Genomic DNA, 19,472 nt, shown 5'->3' with positions numbered 1-19,472 from the left:
TTATGATTTCACGAATGATATGAAAAACATAAGAGTCTAACTGACATGATATGGAGAGATTGATAAAATGGAATGTTCACATATAATGTTATTCAGAACATGATTGAATTCTATTTAGTAAGAAATAAATTGCCTGGCATTTCCTGAGGTTATGTTAGGGGCTTCGGCGGCGCTTCCAACAATTAATCTATATACCTATAAAAGTATGGATTCTTGAAATGTTTTCAATTGTGAATGGACGTAATTACCCTTCACATTTTTACTTCTTTCAATTATCAATTAACATATGTAGTAATTTCATACTTAGTCTATTAAATAATAATTAAGTATATATATACCTATAAAAGTATGGATTTTTGAAATGTTTTCCAATTGTGAATGGACGTAATTACCCTTCATATTTTTACTTCTTTCAATTATCAATTAACATATGTAGTAATTTCACACTTAGTCTATTAAATAATAATTAAGACTAATTAAACATATTTTATGGTTATAATTTTGTGTTTTTAAATTTTTCACCTATCTTTTTTTCAATTATAATATTTAATTATGTCATATCTCATTATTTAAAAAAAATTATTTCATTCCATATACATATAAATGTGTGGATGTGTTTACTTATTTCCATTATCAATTAACATATGTGGTAATTTCACACTTAATTTATTAATTAATAATTAAATACTAATTAACCACATTTTATGGTTATAGTTTTATGCTTTTGACTTTATTCCTTTATTTTTCATTATAATATTTAATTATGTCATATTTCATTTAAAAAAATTATTGCATTCTATATACATATAAATATGTGGATAATAGAAAACTTTTTTAATTGTAAACGAGCGTGAGAGAAATAAAATTAAGTTATATCATAATGAAATATTATTTTCTAATATAAAAAATAATATATGACATAATCCTTATAATAAATATAAATTATAATGATCATTGATTAACATCTATCAAAGTATTAGAGCTTTTACATATGATATATTAACATCTTTATTTATTTATTTATTTTTAAATCAAACTAACTAATTCAACAAATACAAAAAATAACCTTTTTTATGCAAGTTATGTATTTGGTTATATTTATATTTTTTAAGTGAAAATCATACCGGTAATTTAAATTTTATATTTAATAATTATTTATGAGTTTATCAGATTTTATTTGATATTTACCATATTATTTAAATGAGTTATATTTTACTATCAATATTATTATCTCATTAGTTTTGATATTTTTTTGAATTTTGATGAATATTTATCATTAGTGTGCTTAATTTATGTAACTTATGATTATACATTGATAAAGTCCATAATTTAATTAATTTTTATTTTACTATGCCTTATAGGTGATGTTTGGATATATATTTTTTAAAAATTTGTTTCAATTCATTTGGTTCGATATATTGTGCTACTTATAATTTATTTCATAACATAAAATTAACAACTTTAATTTTGATTTGACAAAAAATTTGAAAGTAAATTATATAAGTTCTTAATTAATTTATTCGTCTAACATAACAAGATAATAAATTCAAATTAATAACAAAATGATTCAAATTGTTTTTTTATAAAATCAAAATTTTAATTTTTAGCATATAATTGGTATTTACGTGCATCGCACGTGCTTCATGCTAGTACGTAAAAACGCTCCATATTGGTTGGGTTTATGCTGAAGCCCTGCAGAACACAAGTCCTCAAATCATAAGAGAGAATATTATGTATGAAAAGTTTTTTCTACTAAGAGAGCTCCAATAACCATGCCTGCATGATTTTTGAATTTCCTAGATAAATATTAGATCGAATGTCTCGATCTATGGTGCTTGCTGCCACCGTCAGGATCCAAGGAGCAACATTTGTTGCAGTGTTTGGCAAAAAGATGTTCCCAGCAGATGCAGAGACGACGACTCCTTTTTTAAATGCATGGAAACTTCCAATTGAAATAGCATTTTTGAAGTATGAAGGCTGGGGAAGACCTGGTCCTTAGAGACAGGGATATAACATCCACGTCATGTATCGCATCATCCACGGCGTAGAGAATATTTGCATCATTGCACAGATTGAACAAACAAAGTTTATCCAATGTGATATACTTGATTAACGTGACTTTTAGACTATTTCTCACGTAATGAAAAAAGTACTTATTTCTATGTAAAAATATAAATAGTAATTATGAAATAATTTTATTAAATTAATTAATGAGGTACAATTAAAACAGTTATATTGTATGCAATATTTATCTAAACAAAATTGATAGAACCAATGAGCTTTGTAATATGAAAACTGATTTACTCATTATAAACACTTTTATTTATATAAACAAATACGTATAGATATGTCGACATATAAATTATTCATTCTGTCCAATTATATTGGTCATGTATTATTTTTTGTTTATCCTAAATATATAACCATGTAACACATTTAACAATATTTTTTCTACTCCTTACTAATATAATTTTATTTAATTTAGAGTATTGTAATTAACTAACTATTGGAAAAGATAACAAACCATTATATAAATAAACATCAAATAAAGGTAAAATTTAAAAATGGTTTATATAATTCACATTTTCAATGAATTTCTTAACCTATGTGGAAAACACTTAATTTTTAGTAACTCAAAAATTGCACATTATTAATTGATAGGTGATACATAATTAATTAATAACTAGTCACTAATTTTGTATCTAATACTACTTTAAAAAATAACTTTTACGTGTGAAGTATAGTGGAAATCCACCCCAAATACGTAAGCAAATTTCAATATATTTGGTTCTTCACAATTTTGGTCATTTTTACAAATTCAGTCTTTTTTCCCCGCAAAAATACCGACATAACACCACACACGTACGCACCATATCCAAAAAATTGACTAAAATAATACTCAAATATAAAATGACTAAAATTATAATTTTCTCTACAAATTAAAGTTGCAATGAAGCAAAGGTTAGGTAAAACTTCAATGCAATAAGCATTGCACACGGAATACACAATATAATAACAGCTTTTCTGAATATCGTTTTCATGAAGTGAGCGCTATAAATTACATGAAATTTGAAAGCGTAGCTCATTTTCTGCCAAATATCGACGATCGATAGCATGTCGAATTCCATCCTGCTTAATGGGGTTTATGACAGCCCATGAAGAAACACAACAATCAAATTACACCAACACCTCGAATAGTACGCATATCAAGTTCATCAACCTTCTTCACCAAACTCCTTTGTGAATCGTTCATGCACTTCGAGATCAGATTTACTAACTGTTGGTCTCTGTCTCGCCAGAACCTTGTCAAAGTCTGTTTTCGAAATGGGAGGAGGGATGATCTACAAAAGCAGGAATCAGAAGTAAGAAGCAATCAGTTGCTAATTTTTACAAAGGAATCAATCAGAACTAAGACGCACTTGTTGCTAATCTCTACACAGGTATCTATCAGGTAGGGACGTGCTAAGTTTCTAATTACGAATCTCTGTAAAACTCGTTGTTCTATCCTGTATCAAAACTACAGTCAGGTTTTAATATGGAGCATTAAACACAAAAGCTATAGATTACTTGAAACCGAGATACCTCAGCCCCTTCTAATATAAGAGCTTATCATTTGGCTCTTTTTTGTTCCCACTCACTAGCCGTAAAGATTAATTCAGCGTCTCATCATTCTCCATATCATCCTTAACTCTCCAAATGCCATACATGACAGTTGCTTCTCGTCTATTCAGTAATGAGGCATTGTATACTAGATTGATTATATGCTCCATAAACTCCAATGGAATCACGCCCTCGTCTACTTACAACTCGTCCATTAATTTCTCTCTCCGATTTCTGTTACGTATATTTAACTCCACAGGATACGAAATCTCAAGTCACCAACTCCTCATTCCCATACAAAAGCTAAATGCTTGCTTCGTATACCCAGAGCAGCATAGTAATTACCAAAGCAGATTCCTAAGAGACGCATGGTAAAAAAATAAAAAGAAACTTCAAAGGTAAATAAACGTCGACTTCATTTTCCGTGTTAAGAATACAAAGAATCTGTGTAAGATCAAATGAATACCTTTGCAGCAAGTCCTTGTGCAGCAAGCTCCTGCATGGATATCTGTACAGCGCTTGGTTGCTTGGGTCCACATGGCATCCATGTACCATTAGAAGCTTTAATGAAGAACATGGCATCTTGTGTTTTACGTACAGGCTCAAATAAAACATCCTTAACCTATTTAAATTCATAAAAAAGACGAGAAGTGTGAAGGAGCTAGAATGTGCAATTTAATCATTAAAATTCAGTTGATAAAGCAACTGCACTTACACAAACAGAAATATCTGAACCAGAGAAGCCTTCGGTTTTACGAGCTAGGACTTCAAAGTCACTTTCATTCAAGTTATGAGGAGTATCTCCTAAATGCACCTGCATAAGTGCGGTAATACATAGGAGACGACATTACTATGACATTTTTTTATTCAATTCCTTCTCCGGACAAAAGAAAAAATAAATTCCCTACTTTGAACATGTGTTGTCGTGCCTTCAGATCTGGGAGAGGTATATATATGCGCTTGTCAAATCGTCGCCTAACAGCCTACAGACAAAATTCATAGTTAGTGTACATTCATCAGACAAAATTCATAGTTAGTGTATATTTATCAGACAAAATTCTGCCCACCTGGCATTAAATGTTACCTGATCAAGAGCATAAGGAGTATTTGTGGCAGCAAGAACAAGAACTTTATCATCATTGTGGCCTACACCCTGATAATCGGTATTAGATAGTAGTAAAGTGGTAAGCTATCCAAGTTCTCTCCATCAGAGAAGAAATATCAATGTCCAGTGACACCAAGCACATGGAAAAAAACAAGGACCAGGGATGAAAAGATAAATTATTTCGATACCTAAACGTGAATGGTAGTCCCATGATTACAAACTCAAAAGCCAATGAAGTAATATATAAGCTATGTTTCAAGTGGTGGATCGTCTTTAATTTTTTAATAAAAAAATATTTCTACATGATTATATTTGTAATGAAACATATATCACAAAGGCAACTGTGACCAAATAAACCAGGCAAAATATAAGGCGAGCATGATATTAAAATCCAATTACAAGTGTGTATTCTACCCGCTTTGGTAAATCTTTAACACAAAAATCGATCAAGTTTTGGAGGGTATAGTCTAATCTACTGATTGATTATACAAACCAAATTGGTCTGTTGTAGGAATGCAGGTCCCCCATGCGCCCCCACCCCCCTCTCAGAAATGATGTTGAACACAGAGCAACAAATTAATAGAAGAGGGGAGCTCGTTTCTTAAAATTCATGTTCCATTAATGTTCATGCGCATGAACGGAATCCAAAGTAAAGGGCCAACCGATAAAAAAATATCCAACTGCACAAACAACTCTCAACCAACAGCATATAATATAACAACTTTCAAATGCATGAAATAAAGAAATCTATACGTATATGAAACCCAAATTAGCTAATTCGGACATATTCACTTGAATCTGAAGAGGATCGAATAAAAAGGAATATACCAACTCTAGCAATTCAAGTACTATTAATAAAAATAATAGGACTGAAGAAACTGCTACACATAACTTTTCTTCAAGTCACAAAAGAAATTAAGCCGTGACTCCAATAGTTTGTAACAATAATTACCTGCATCTGCACCAACAATTCTGTTTTAATGCGTCTCGAAGCTTCACTCTCATTTCCTTCTCCACGTTGGCCACACAAGGAATCTATTTCATCAACAAATATGATAGAGGGAGCACTTTCACGAGCCATTTGGAAAAGATTGGAGACAAGTTTCTCACTTTCACCCATCCACTTTGAAACCAAGTCTGAAGAAGAAACGCTGGGAAACAGCAATTGGAACTCACCAACTTTAAGGCCCCGGTACTCAATAATTAAAAATGAGATATGAAAGGTAGCATATTAAATCTGCATGATAAAAATATTGCCTTGTTCTAGAGTGACAATAAATTTGTGAAGTATAATATTATCCTTCACCAACAACATAAACTGAAAGCAAGAGCAGCGAGAAACCATCCTTACATAAAACAGTGGTTTAAATAACTATGTTCATCTTTGATCCCTTGGAAATTGAGATTATTGATGACATAATTGATCACCAAATAATTTTTTCATGAGTGTTGTTCAATAAAGTAACTGTCGTCATTCCTTACCATAACAGCACTTCACATCTGTTTTTCACACAAGACCTATTATGTGGAGCTCAAAGACGTTGAAGTTCCGAGATTACTAAGTTCGAAATTGTGTTTGATCTTTAAAATTGGTTAACTTTTAACTAACAAATTTCGAAGGATAGAACAGGAGACAAGCTTGAGAATCATATAATTTTAAATATTATGTCCTTTTTTCTTGGCTCATCCGGGAAATCTTAAATCATCAAATTATCAAACGATTAAATTGATCAGGCTCGGATAATTATGTTAGAAAACTGAGGTCTAGCAAAAATGCAACAATCTCTCGAGCAAAATGTCGATCAAGTTCAGTTTTAGTAACCCGAGTAGATTTAACTATTCAGCTATCCATCCATTGAGGACATACTTGTATTAGTGAAAGACATTATAAAGAGATCCCAAACAGAATACAGATCAAAATAAAAAAGTAAGACAACAATTTTGTCAAATGAACTCCCAACATATTTTTCAAAGTTAAAACAGCAACACATAACAATACAATTAAGAGGCATATCAAACAAATGCAAAAATGAAACAGTAGACCCATTACAGGGAAATGATATCCAACAGGCAGAAAGTATATTGACATTTTTACATCAGACGACAGGAAGAACGCATAATCAATAAACGGTAGGTTTCTCTACAAGAATTTACTACAGTTGAAGGAATTAAATTCATATTTACAAAATTTTAGAGCCATAAAGATAGATGAGTAACCTGAAAAAGGTTGAATCAGCTTCAGTTGCAACAGCCTTGGCCAAGTATGACTTTCCTGTTCCAGGTGGACCATATAAAAGAAAAGCCCTCCATGGGCGCCTCTTGCCTAAAAAAGAGACATTAATTTGTATACAAACTGAAGTATGAAATGACATAAACACCACAAACTTTTTTGGTTCCTCACATTCATCTCCAATTTATAGTCCACATCTTTCTTTCGACAGTGAGTGAGAGGTCAAAAATTCATGTCTATGACCAGGAAGCACATTCTAACAAACCTTCATGGATGGTGGGGATTAATAAAACATCAAGGCAAGTGGAGGTCCCGCAATCCACAGGTGGATAACATAAAAGGTAAATCGTGATTGAAAGGAGTATTAGTTAACCGTGGACAAGTATCTTTAATTCGCTTACATTCAAAGCCCCAACTTAAAATAAGCAACGAAAAGAAGATGATTACAAAAATGAGTATCCTTTAACCCAAAATTGTTTACATTTGTTGCATTTGGCACCAAACAAACAATATATTTGCAGATTCTCATTATAGAAAGTGTCAATGAGGTCACACCAACACATTTCCAACCATTTCTCTTATCAACTTCTCACTTAAGAGAACTAGCTACTTTCTAGGTCATGATCATCTAGTTAAAGTTATATTAGAAAATCTTTTTAAGTAAGAACTTAATTAATGTAGAAGTTTGAACATGAGATTGCATCAGCAATCACAACAAAGCCCATTTTGAAGTCAAGTATTCACATCAATTATTAAAACTAATCCACATGGTTACGGGCACCAACACATCAATAATCCAAATAAAAAAACGATGTTGGTGAAAAAGTCCATATATCTCAGCAGCAAAAGGAAAATGCCCTGGAAACCATAAACCACCAAGCAATAGGCATTCAATCATGCACTGAATGAAGGAAACATAGGGTCTCACAATTCCTGCCTCCTGCAACTCTATTTCAGGCTCAGCAAGTAAATTTTATTTCCATTCCCATCAGCATGACAAGAGATACGAGACTGGAATCGATATTTACCAGTCATTCTAAACAAAGTTGAAACTTAACCTCAATCACTAAAATAAAAACCATCCACAGAGAAATCAACTTCAACACATACCAAATTTTTTCCATCTACACAAAAAAAAAAGGAGAACAGGAAAGCACAAAAGCTAATAAAAAATCCCCCAGACCAAAGAAAGGTGCACAAAAGGTAAATTATACCGGTAAAGAATTGTGGGAACTTCACAGGAAGAATCACAGCCTCCTGCAAAGCCTGCTTCGCGCTCTCCAATCCCGCAACATCATTCCACTTAACATTCGGCTTCTCCCTAATAATAGCAGAACTCAACCCAGCTCGCAGCTTCTCCTTATCCCCATCCTCCCCATCATTCCCATCTTTCTTGGTCTTCGGCCGGGTCGCCACAGCAGAATCACCGTTCGACATCGGGCCCGACCCGCCCTCGTCGAGCACGGCCCGTATCTCCTCGGCCCGCCGCAAGTACTCCGTAAACTTCTGCGTGATGGCTTCCTTAATTTTAGGATTCTTCTCGTACTTCAGATGGGTTTTGAAATACTCTAAAGCGTTCATATACAAAGGGAAGGCTTTGGCATAGTTTCCGGCATTGTCTTCCGCCACTGCCTGCCGCACATACTCGATTGCTTGTTCTTTGAAATTGCTATACATCGTCTCCGATCATGAATATCTAAACACGTATGTATGATTTCACGTTCTTCCGCTGGAATTCGTGGATCGGAAGAAAATCGAGAATTTTAGGGTTGATATTTTTGATCCAGTCGCGGATTTCAATTTTTGCTTGGGGTTGAAATTGAATTGTATATTGACACGATTCTGCCTGAGGACCGGAAATACAAACGCGCTTTTGTTTGTTGAGTCAAGTATTTCCATTTTTGTTTATAAATTACCTTTTTTTACCTATTGAAATTGAACCAAGTTTGACCTTTAAAATAATGCATTTTAGATTCCTTGGTAAATTTGGTTTTGTTTATTCACTGAAATAAAAAACAATAAAAAAATCACGAGATCAGGAAAATTTGAAGCATATGGATCTAAAAACACGTAAAAAAGACGACAAATATTACGTTTTAAGCCCAAAAATACGACGTGGTTCCGGCACACATAGCCATAACCACTATCTTCATCTGACTAATAAAAAATGCGAGACCATTGCCTAACATTATCCTATAAGCATTGTGAATTGACGTTGAAATATAAGTGATCCACAATTTCCATGAAAAAAAGAAATAAACATGTTATAATTTTTAGGTTTGATAAAGAAAATAAGTGTCGAATGTATCAAATATAGGGAAGGTGAATACAAATAACATTTTTATTTATTTCATGTTGATTAAAAATAGTTAAATGATTTAATATTTACTTTATTTCCTTCAAAGTTATTAAAAATATTAATACTTCAGATACCATGTACAAATATATCACAGATAATTAAAATAATAATTTTATCGAAAATAATTATTATTTATAAATTATTGTTCAACATACTTTCACAAAAATTTATATAAGTGTCTCATATGTCAATTTTGTGAAACAATTTTCCTATCCGACCCGTTCCACATAAAAGTTTAATTTTTTATGCAAAAAATATTACTTATCACTCTATCAATGACCGAGTCGATCTGTCTCACAAATATAGCTCCGTTAAACTGTCTCACATAAGACTTGCTCACTTACTTTCAATAAAAACTACAAGTTTGATATGATATATTGGTCTCTTACAATTTTGGTTACATTGTCATATTTCAATCTTAATTAATTTTTTTTTTTTTACGATTTCGTTTTTTCCCTTATGGTTGCTAACCTGATATCGACGTGACACTTCATGTGTATATTTTTATATCACTTCTTCCGATGAAATAAAACTAACATTGAAAAAAAAAAAAGCAAAAGTAAATTAATTGACAATATCCAGAATGGAAAATTTCGATTTTTCCTTAGTTTCAATCTAATCAAGTAATAAAAAAACCCAAAAAATAGAAAAAAGGAAAATTATGTTGTGCCAATGCAAATATAGAATTGAAGCAGCTGCAGTGCAGCAAATAGCACCAGCCCATGGTTGCAGCTCTAACGGGCCATTATTTTGATGTTTGGATACTTCCGCCTTGTGATCGGTTTATTTTTGGAGGCCCAATATTGTGATTTTGTTTCCTTTATCATGGGCCTCTAAGACCAAACTTGTTTTTCCAAGTGAACACACGTCGTTTTTTCAGGCCCTCTTGCCACGGTCCAGAAGGAGGCCTGTCAGAATTATTAGCCTAACTTTTTTTTTTTATGGTTTTAGAAAAAAGACGAAAGCGACCATTGTCCAGAGTCTAGAGGGAGGCCTGTACGAATTATTAGCCTAACTTTTTGCTTTTCTTGTTTTAGAAAAAAGACGAAAGCAGCCATTGGAATTATATTATTCAAAATGCAGAGTACAAACTGTGTGCTAGTCAAAAAATACGAGTCTCAAGTGAAACAATCATTAGGGATATTCATTAAATGATTAAAACCGAAAAAACCGATACGATCGTAAATTTCGGTTTTTATGGTTCGATTTAAATGGTTTTTCGATTGGTTCTTGTTTTAAGTTTTCGACAAATACCATTTTACGTTCATTTTCAAAATTATAAAATCGTAAAAATTGAACTAACCATTTTATATATAATAAATAGTCAAAAACTTGATATATGACTAAATTTGTTTCTCAAACCATATTGAACCAAATCATAATGTAAAAAATAGAACCAAACCGACTGTTGCATATCCCTAACGATCATCCAATAATATAGGTCCAAGTCCGATCTTAACAAGTTGGAATATTTTGAATTTGACATTTCCTATACTAAATGTAGGCTGCTTTTCGAATTGAAAGTTCTTGAAAACTTAAATCGAATAATATAGATACAAATTTTGGTTCAAGTTTGATTACAGTTTGAACTGAAATTTACTTCTTAAGAAGAAAATTCAAAAGTAAGAAACGTGTCCCGATCATACAGTCTAATTTGCATTTGATTACAAATTGTCTGAAAATAATCAGTGGTTATGGTTCGAATTATGTCTATAAAACGAGTTATCCCAGCTAACGATGATCGAGTAATAAATACATCAGTTAAGTTATCTATCCATCACCGAAAATCATAATAAAAATAAATGGACCTTAAAAAATAGCACATTTGACAGAAATATATTCCCCTCAAATATTGGTTTCTCTGCGTCATTATGGCAAAAAATTCCTTTTGTTAAATTATTCAAAGTGGATCTTCTCCTGAGTTTTCAGTCAAATTATTTGTTTTTAATGTGATTTAAAGATTAAAATTATATTTTTAATGAATTTTATCACGAAATTTGAAAAAAAAAAAAAAAAAAAGAAGAAGAAGAAGATTGTCATTTGATAAAGATAAAACTACTTCTCGATTGGGAGTTCTTATTCCACGTGAGTGGAATAAAAATCAAGCCACACTATTTCGCTTTTAATTTGATTATAGCTTGAACTGAAATTTATTTTTAAGTGGAAAATTGCAATAACTTACAAGTTTTTCCTTTTCCCGGCCAATTTATGGTCTTTAATCAACTAATTTGTATTTTTTTCGAGTTTTACTTTTTTCCAATCGAAATGCTGACATATCATTAGAAAATAATGATGTGGCGACGAGCATTGCTTATGTGTTTGATCGATAGCACACCAGCTTTCGATAAAAAATGAATAAAATTGAAGAAAAAAAATTGCGAGTCAGTAGACCAAAATCGTGAATGAAATGAAAAATGCAAGTTATAGAGAAAAAAATGTTCTTTCAATGTCTCCTTTAATCATGTGCGAGGAATTACTTGTTGAATAATGGGACGGGAAGGCCTATCATACTAGTACATCGTCTGATTCCATTAATTTTCCAACCAACCTGAAATGCAAACAAAGAAAGGCCTGAGATCCTTGGTTAAACGACTCATCTTTGATCCACCAGCCATCTAGGTCCCACCCGACCGCAGTGGAAAGGGTTCAGTCAGTTAGCTCATCATAAATAGAAAAACCGACGAGTGGGATTTGTTGATTTCGAGAAAACTGATTCGATTTATCTCTGATTACTCTCATTTACAAGTATTTGACTGCTGTTGTTTATATTATATTTTTATTAGTTTATTCAAAGAAAAGAAAATAAACTAACGAAAGAAAGTCTTCAACTCATGACTTGGTCGATACAAAACAACATACCAAAATTGTGAACAAAATGAAAACTACAAGCTATAGGTTAAAAAAAATGTACTTTTTTATTGTTTTAATATCAAAAGTCAAGACATCGTCCCCAATTGCACAATCAAATTTCAATTTGATTACAATTTTTTTAAAAAATAATAAATGACCAGGTTCAAATTATGTCTATTATAAAATGAATGATTATGTTGATTTTTCAACTAATTACAGCAACTAAGTTATTAATAAAAATATCACATTTCAAAGAATTCAAATGGAAACCCTTTTTTTATAGGTAAACACTAAACATTAGTCTTGATTTTGTTCCGTGTTAGCTGTTAACTTGTCTACCTTTTTATTTCTACGTGTACTTCGTCTCTATTATAAAAAGTTTACTTGTAGTGGTAAAAAATATATTCAAAATGGATAAAGACAAATCTTCTTTTAGCCAAAATCTTATCAAATTCAAGGTACGAGCTGTTTTAGTCCAAGTCAAGGTAAGAAACCATTAAATTAATATTTTCAAAATGACTTTACAATCAAGATATTTGAAAATTTTGTCATCTGATAAAGAATGGTTTTTTATACATCGAATGTAGGGTTACGCTACTACACCATATGTGGTGATGTCAGCAATACAACATTTGTTAAGTTTTTTTTACTCAAATATCATATATTAATATCAGATTTGATACTCAAATATCATATAATAATGTTACATTTCCAATATTTTGTATCGAATTTCATCTGGAAAAAAAAGGTAGGTCGTTGATACAAATAATTGTCATATACGTATTAACAAAATCATATATTAGTATTATATAAAACATTTGATACTAAAATATCATATTTGAAAAAGACGCGATTTATTAATAATGATATTTGTTAAATAAGCTTGGATACTCAAAAATTATATATTAATTTCATATTTGAAATATTTGATAATCAAGTATCATTCATTGATATATATTTTCAAAATTTTATGCCGAATTTTATACGAGGAAAAATGAGGTTCGAGAAAATGTAAAAATATTTTGTTGTGAATGAAAGAATATATACACATTTTGTTCTGACAAGAACTGACAAGAAAAAAAGTACGTTCTTGACGATTTATTGACTATATCTCGTTTGTAGTACGTTATATTAGAGCAATTAATTCTTTTTATTTTTATTTATTACAAAATACAAATTTTAGATCTAATTTATATTTATAATATGGTTTCGTTCCAGTCAATTACGTACATAGTTTTCAATCCTAATTTATAATTTCCATAAATTTATCCATACATATAAAAAATTAGAAAACTCAATAACCAAAATTGGAAAGTGTTGGGATGGAAAATATAGTTTAAAGAGGGGTGCATAAACTTTTTAAAATTTTCTTTTGAACTTGTAATAGCTGTTAGTTGTTAATGTATATTTCTTGACGGTTAGATGCAGCTAAACCACTGAAAATGATTTTTCACATGCAAAGAATATGGCTAGACTAGTAATATATCATTCTACGTCTCCCCTTTTTATCACTTAAGGAATGAATCCACCAAAAAGATTTTTGTTTTACATGCAATAACTTGTAATAACATACTTCAGTTAGGATTTATCTAATATCTGTACTGAAACTCTTAAAATCTCTTCTAGACAAATGCGATCACAAACTGTCTATTGAATCCTAAGCTAAGACATATACAAATACAACTCTTCAACTGATAGCTTGAACAACTAGACTTAGTAAGGCATAACAATTTAATCATTAATGAACATATATGAACAATATGTGTGCGCTGTAAAGCAATTTGAAGATAGTATAATAACGAGTGCTTGAAATACTGATTGTGAGTGTTTCAATATTCTCTTCACTCTTGAATCATGGTTTTAAATATGCATACTCCTTCAACTATTAGATCTTCAACAAAATGGATACTTTATATTGATAGCCGACATAAAAGCAAAACGCATTTTGTCTCATTTCTCTTCAAAGTATGTCACAATTAATGCACCTTGACATGTAATTACAATAAACAGCTTTGTGAAAAGTTGATTCGTGATATAGAAAAACATGTGCATATCCTGGTCTTATTATGATACATTATTGGGCAATTGGAGATGTCGGATAACGTTCAATGATTGTTCAAAAGATCTTCTAAAATGCCTGGTTGATATGTACACATAATGACTTGGTGTGCAAGAATATCAGCAGAGATTAAACTTCAACTTGAGTTTTTTTGTTTAGTTTGGTTGTAGTCTTGGAAGCAGTTTGATCTAGTATTATAAATCCAACAAAAATCTCGAATGTAAGGTTGTCTGGCTTGACTGATACATACAACTAGAAACCTGTAAATACAAAGAAATATCATCTAGTAATTGATTATATATCCGATAAAAAGTTTTTTTTTTTTTTTCTCGTATCAAGTCCTAACCTCTCCTACTAAATTATTGCCTAACCAAATTCTTACATTGCGATTGTGGGAAAGAGTAATTGATCAAATAAAACAGTATCGAAAAGTCTGGCTGCTAAAATGGGTTTGCGGATAAGATAAATCTTCTTTTGAATTTTCAGCCAAATTACAATTAAAGGGTAAAATCTAATTTAAGCGCGTTTATCGTAAATAGGATAGAAATTGCTTTTTACCCTCCAATTATTATACTATATATTTTGTAGCTGCAGTTAATAAATTCTATCGACTTATATTATATATATATATATTCCAAGCATTTTAATTTTACCGCATCATCATAGGCTATAAATATATGCCCCATCCATGAAGATTCTTAAACTAAGCATAAACAAACCACAGAAGACATCAGAAAATAATCAAAAATAAAATAAAATAAAATGGGTTCCACTTCCACCCCAGTTTCTAATAATCTACCGGAGGATTACGACTTCTTCTTCGCGATGCAACTGGTGACTGCCTCGGTGCTTCCCGCTGTACTCAAGGCCGCCATTGAGCTGGACCTACTCGAACTCATCAAGAAACAAGGGCCCGACGCCTTCGTTTCTGCGGCTGAACTTGCCACCAAGATTCCGGCTACCAACCCGGGCGCGAGCAGCATGCTGGACAGAATTCTCAGCCTGCTGGCAAGCCATTCCGTGCTGAATTCCATCCAGAAAACACGGCCTGATGGCGGGGTGGAGCGGCTTTACTCTTTGGGCCCGGTGTGCAGATTCTTAACTAAGAATGAGGATGGAGTTTCTATGGCTCCTACGTTGCTCATGATTCAGGACAAGGTTCTCATGAATATCTGGCAAGTGTTAATATTTGAACAGCTTTATTTCTTTCAAAAAAAAAAAAAATTACAAGTCCAGTTAATAACTTAGTTTCTTTTTGTTCTTCATGATAGGTACCATCTAAAAGACTCAGTTCTGGATGGAGAAAACACGTTTGATAAAGCTCATAAAAAAAGTTTTTTCGAGCTTAATGCGATAGATCCTAGATTTAGAATGATTTTTCACGAGGCCATGTCCAATGATACGACGATTTTTGTGAAGAAATTTGTTGAAACATACGATGGATTCGACGGTTTGGAGTCTCTTGTTGATGTGGGAGGTGGAATCGGTGTTACGCTCAATGCAATTATTTCCAAGCATCCAAAAATTAAGGGAATAAACTTCGACTTGCCCCATACTATCCAACATGCTCCATCTTATCCTGGTACATATATGTTATTGCAAAATTATGTCTTAGTATAACAACTTGACTTCTTTTGCACTTTTAAGTACTTTTTGTCTGAGTATTGACTGTGATGTCGAATATTGCAGACATGTCTAACGCAACACTAGCATTCCGACGAAAAAAAACTAAAAATATAAAAAGGAAAAAATCCAAGCTAGTTATTTCAAGAAACAAAACCAATTTAGGCAACTCACAAGACGGGATTTGTCATTTTCCTTTTAATATATGAGATAGTGAGCACTAATTCAATTGACCATACGCATGCAGGTGTGGAGCAGATTGGTGGAGACATGCTAGTTAGCGTGCCTAAAGGGGACGCCATTTTGTTGAAGGTGACATTATTAATCAAACAAAACTTCAGTTTTCTTAAGAAGATTTATATTTCCCCTACCTTGCATAAGAAATATGTCCCTTATACTCATTCAACAGGTTTCTTAAGAATTTTGGTTTTAGTAAACTAACTTTGAATTTTTTTGGCTTTCAATCCTATTTCACGGAATATTGACGTGACACCAGAAAATGCTATTGTGGAGTCAAAAATTGTTGATTTGTCCAATGTCATATCAACAATTGGACAAAAATAACTTAAAACTAAAAGTTACCGTAACAAATCAAAATTTGAAAACTTAGTAGATTCAAACCCAAAATTGAACAAGCTAGTGGATCAAAAAATCATTTTGCGCTTTTTTATGTTTAGGTTTTTTTATTGAAAAAGAAATTAATATTTGGGAGACTAAATGTATTTGGTATAGAAGTCTCACATTTAATGATATAGTATATGTATCTGTAGTATGTACATATATATATAGTCGACAAAAAAAATATAGAAGTGCATGATAATAATTTTCAAATTTTCATTTGCAGTATATTCTCCATAACTGGAACGACTCCAGCTGCTTAAAAATCTTGACAAACTGCCGTGAAGCACTGCCGGAGAACGGGAAAATAATCGTCTTGGATCATATTCTTCCAGAGACTCCCGACGAAGATATAGATTCAAAGATTGCATTCGTTCTTGATTTGATGATGTTAGCCTACTTTCCAAATGCAAGGGAAAGGACAGAAAATGAATTTCAAGCTCTGGCAAAACAGGCGGGCTTTAAAGAATCTCGTAAAGTTTGTTCTGTTCTTAATTTGGGGATCATCGAGTTTTGGAAATGAAGAAACTTAAGCTAATGGTTTTCTCTACCAGATCTAGAAAAGGATAAATGAAATTCACTTGATGATTTTAATTTATAAATATAGTAATAAAGGAGGTTTTTTATTATGTATTTTTCTTGAGTTTTTTTTTTTTTTTTTGGTTTTTTGGAAATGTAAGGAATAAGAATTACCTCCAAGTGCTAAGAGGATCTAGATTTATTACTTTGTGGTGCAATAATAATGATTAAATAAAGTTCATTTTCCTTTATTGGCAGATCTTATGATATTTGTCCATCACTGTTTCAATTTTTTTATGAGATCAATCACAGATATTGTAGGATTTCTTGAACCCATCAGTCATAATTTTTTTCATCTTTAAAAATGAGGAGTAATTTTATAAGCAATGGTAGGATCATACATGGTTTTAGAATTGAGAGTTCTTGAAAACTTAAATCGAATCATACCGCGATACGATTTCGATTACAGTTTGAACCAATTTGAAGTGAAGTTTATTTATTTTTAAGAGAAATTCAAGACAAGAAAAGCATCCCAATCATACAATCTAATTTTGCAGATGATTCAATTTTTTTTTTTTAAAACAATCAACAGCTATGGTTCAAATTATTATACAAAACGAGTGATCCTAATAATGCTCGAGCAACACTTTGTCAGTATAGTGAAAATTCTTTGTGGTGTTGAACTATTCAAAATGGGCCTGGAGATAAGATAAATTTTCCTTTTCTCCCTTTGCCTTTTTAGTCCAAGACAAGTTTTGAGTTGTTTTAAATTTGATTTAAATATTAAATTTATATTTTTAATTTGACTATCACGATCGATATTTGGTGGAAAAAAGAATTTCCATTTGAAAAAGACAAACTTCCTCCTTAGCTCTTACTATTTATTAAGAATCTTCTTAATAATAGAGTTAAAATAGTGTCATGGTATTTTACTTTATTTTAGTCATTTTGTCATTTTTATTTCATTATTTAAAATTACAGTTTAGTCTCTCAGTTCAATTTTACGACTATGACAAATTAATTATAAAAAGACTGTATCACCGCGCAACACGTGTTTACTAAATCTAGGCTAGCCACTACACCAATTGGGTGGCGTTCAGATTGACTTCTTATAACGAATCGAACCAAACTATATAGATATGATTTCGGTTTCAGATGGACTTAGTTACGTTTTGGTTGCTTGGATGAGAGTGGGATTTCGTCAAGGCAAAAATTTGTGTGAGACGCTCTCACGGGTCGTATTTGTGAGACAGATATGTTATTTGGGTCATCCATGAAAAAATATTACTTTTTATTATGAATATGGGTAGAGTTGATCCGTCTCACATGAGACCCACTCATTCGTCAAATATTTTTTTTTTCAATTTTATGTATTGACTATTATCAAATATCAATCATATCATTGATAAAGAATCATTATATTATATCATCCATATCTTTATTTATATTAATTATTGAAAAGGATATAAATATAATTTTACCGCATTTTCTCAAATTTAATCAATCAAACCAAATATATTATTTTGTATTCAATTTTATTCTATATCCTACTCAAATACTTTAATAATCTTAATAATATTTATTTATACAATCTCATCAAATCTCACAAGCAAAGACTCGTACATGTCCCAATTGCATTTGAACTTGATTGCAGATTTTTGTTTAAAATAACCAAATGGCTATGGTTCATATTACAACTACAAATTATAAACATTTTTGATTATATACATCGTTTAATTTTCCTATGGTTTGAGAGAAAGTAAAAATATCTACTCGGACACTACAGTGGAAAATGTGTTGAATCAAAAACAGATAGTAAACGTCTCTATTATGGACGCTTTATTCTCTCTTCACTTATGAAAGAACAAGCCGACACAATAGGTATTGTGATGCGAAGAGCTTTGCTTGGAGAAATAGAAGGAACATGTATCACACATGTAAATCTGAGAACGTCTCACAAGAATATTCTACAATAACGGGTATTTAAGAATTGGTTCATGAGATTTTAGTGAATTTGAAAAAAATTGTTTTGAGAAATAATGTATATGGGACTTGCGGAATTCACCTATCCCAATAACAAAAAAACTGATTTGAATGATTCTGTATTAAGAGCTAAATTGGCAAAAAATATGGGTCATATAATTATTAGAGCGGTCAAAATAGGTTAGGCCCATCAAACCAGAGTATCCCATCACATAAAATAAGTGGGTTGAACGGACAATATCCTAACTTGCCAACATGATGGATGGCTAGCTCGCTCTGCCAAATGATGGGTTGCGGCCCGTGCAACACGCCAAATTCAATACAAATTTGGTTTGGACGGCCTGACCAACCCGTTGTCATATAAAATAAGCTGGTTGGATTCGTAATTTTGTGAGTTGGATTCATATCTCGGTGTACTGAATTCGGGAGTTTCACTTTTCTTTCTTTTTTTCTTTCTTTTTTTTTTCGAGTTCATATTTAATTTTTATACATACCGTGTGTATAATAAAAAAGTGTTTTTTTGGTA

General features: G+C 31.6%; 2 protein-coding genes across 3 annotated transcripts; one reads left to right on the top strand and one right to left on the bottom strand.

Annotated features, from left to right (window-relative positions):
- Positions 1–2,904: 2,904 nt before the first annotated feature.
- Positions 2,905–8,783, bottom strand: LOC142524664 (protein SUPPRESSOR OF K(+) TRANSPORT GROWTH DEFECT 1-like). Of its 2 annotated transcripts, XM_075628720.1 has the most exons (8): positions 8,150–8,775; positions 6,923–7,028; positions 5,658–5,856; positions 4,685–4,753; positions 4,509–4,583; positions 4,316–4,414; positions 4,067–4,222; positions 2,905–3,341 (listed from the first exon to the last, which is right to left on the bottom strand). In XM_075628720.1, exons 1-8 carry the CDS (start codon positions 8,610–8,612, stop codon positions 3,216–3,218), a joined length of 1,293 nt encoding a protein of 430 aa, XP_075484835.1. In that variant the 5' UTR covers positions 8,613–8,775; the 3' UTR covers positions 2,905–3,215. The 2 variants fall into 2 exon arrangements, with proteins under 2 accessions (XP_075484835.1, XP_075484841.1); XM_075628726.1 differs by lacking the exons at positions 2,905–3,341; positions 4,067–4,222; positions 4,316–4,414; positions 4,509–4,583; positions 4,685–4,753 and having other exon boundaries at positions 5,812–5,942; positions 8,150–8,783.
- Positions 8,784–14,889: 6,106 nt separating this feature from the next.
- Positions 14,890–17,214, top strand: LOC142524655 (caffeic acid 3-O-methyltransferase 1-like). Its single transcript, XM_075628708.1, has 4 exons — positions 14,890–15,378; positions 15,475–15,785; positions 16,074–16,138; positions 16,671–17,214. The coding sequence occupies exons 1-4, from the start codon at positions 14,966–14,968 to the stop codon at positions 16,965–16,967; spliced, it is 1,086 nt and encodes a 361-aa protein (XP_075484823.1). The 5' UTR covers positions 14,890–14,965; the 3' UTR covers positions 16,968–17,214.
- Positions 17,215–19,472: the final 2,258 nt, after the last annotated feature.

Source organism: Primulina tabacum, chromosome 2 (assembly GCF_025594145.1).
Source record: "Primulina tabacum isolate GXHZ01 chromosome 2, ASM2559414v2, whole genome shotgun sequence".
Taxonomy (NCBI): domain Eukaryota; kingdom Viridiplantae; phylum Streptophyta; class Magnoliopsida; order Lamiales; family Gesneriaceae; genus Primulina; species Primulina tabacum.
This window is presented reverse-complemented; position numbering and strand designations above follow the sequence as displayed.

Excerpts from the sequence above, each read along its gene's own strand:
- LOC142524664 (XM_075628720.1), bottom strand. The coding sequence starts at position 8,612 with ATGTATAGCAATTTCAAAGAACAAGCAATCGAGTATGTGCGGCAGGCA. Across the intron at positions 4,754-5,657 it reads AATTGTTGGTGCAGATGCAG|GGTGTAGGCCACAATGATGA; the intron begins GTAATTATTGTT and ends ACCGATTATCAG. Across the intron at positions 4,415-4,508 it reads CACGACAACACATGTTCAAA|GTGCATTTAGGAGATACTCC; the intron begins GTAGGGAATTTA and ends GCACTTATGCAG.
- LOC142524655 (XM_075628708.1), top strand. The coding sequence starts at position 14,966 with ATGGGTTCCACTTCCACCCCAGTTTCTAATAATCTACCGGAGGATTAC. Across the intron at positions 15,379-15,474 it reads AAGGTTCTCATGAATATCTG|GTACCATCTAAAAGACTCAG; the intron begins GCAAGTGTTAAT and ends TCTTCATGATAG. Across the intron at positions 16,139-16,670 it reads GGGACGCCATTTTGTTGAAG|TATATTCTCCATAACTGGAA; the intron begins GTGACATTATTA and ends TTTCATTTGCAG.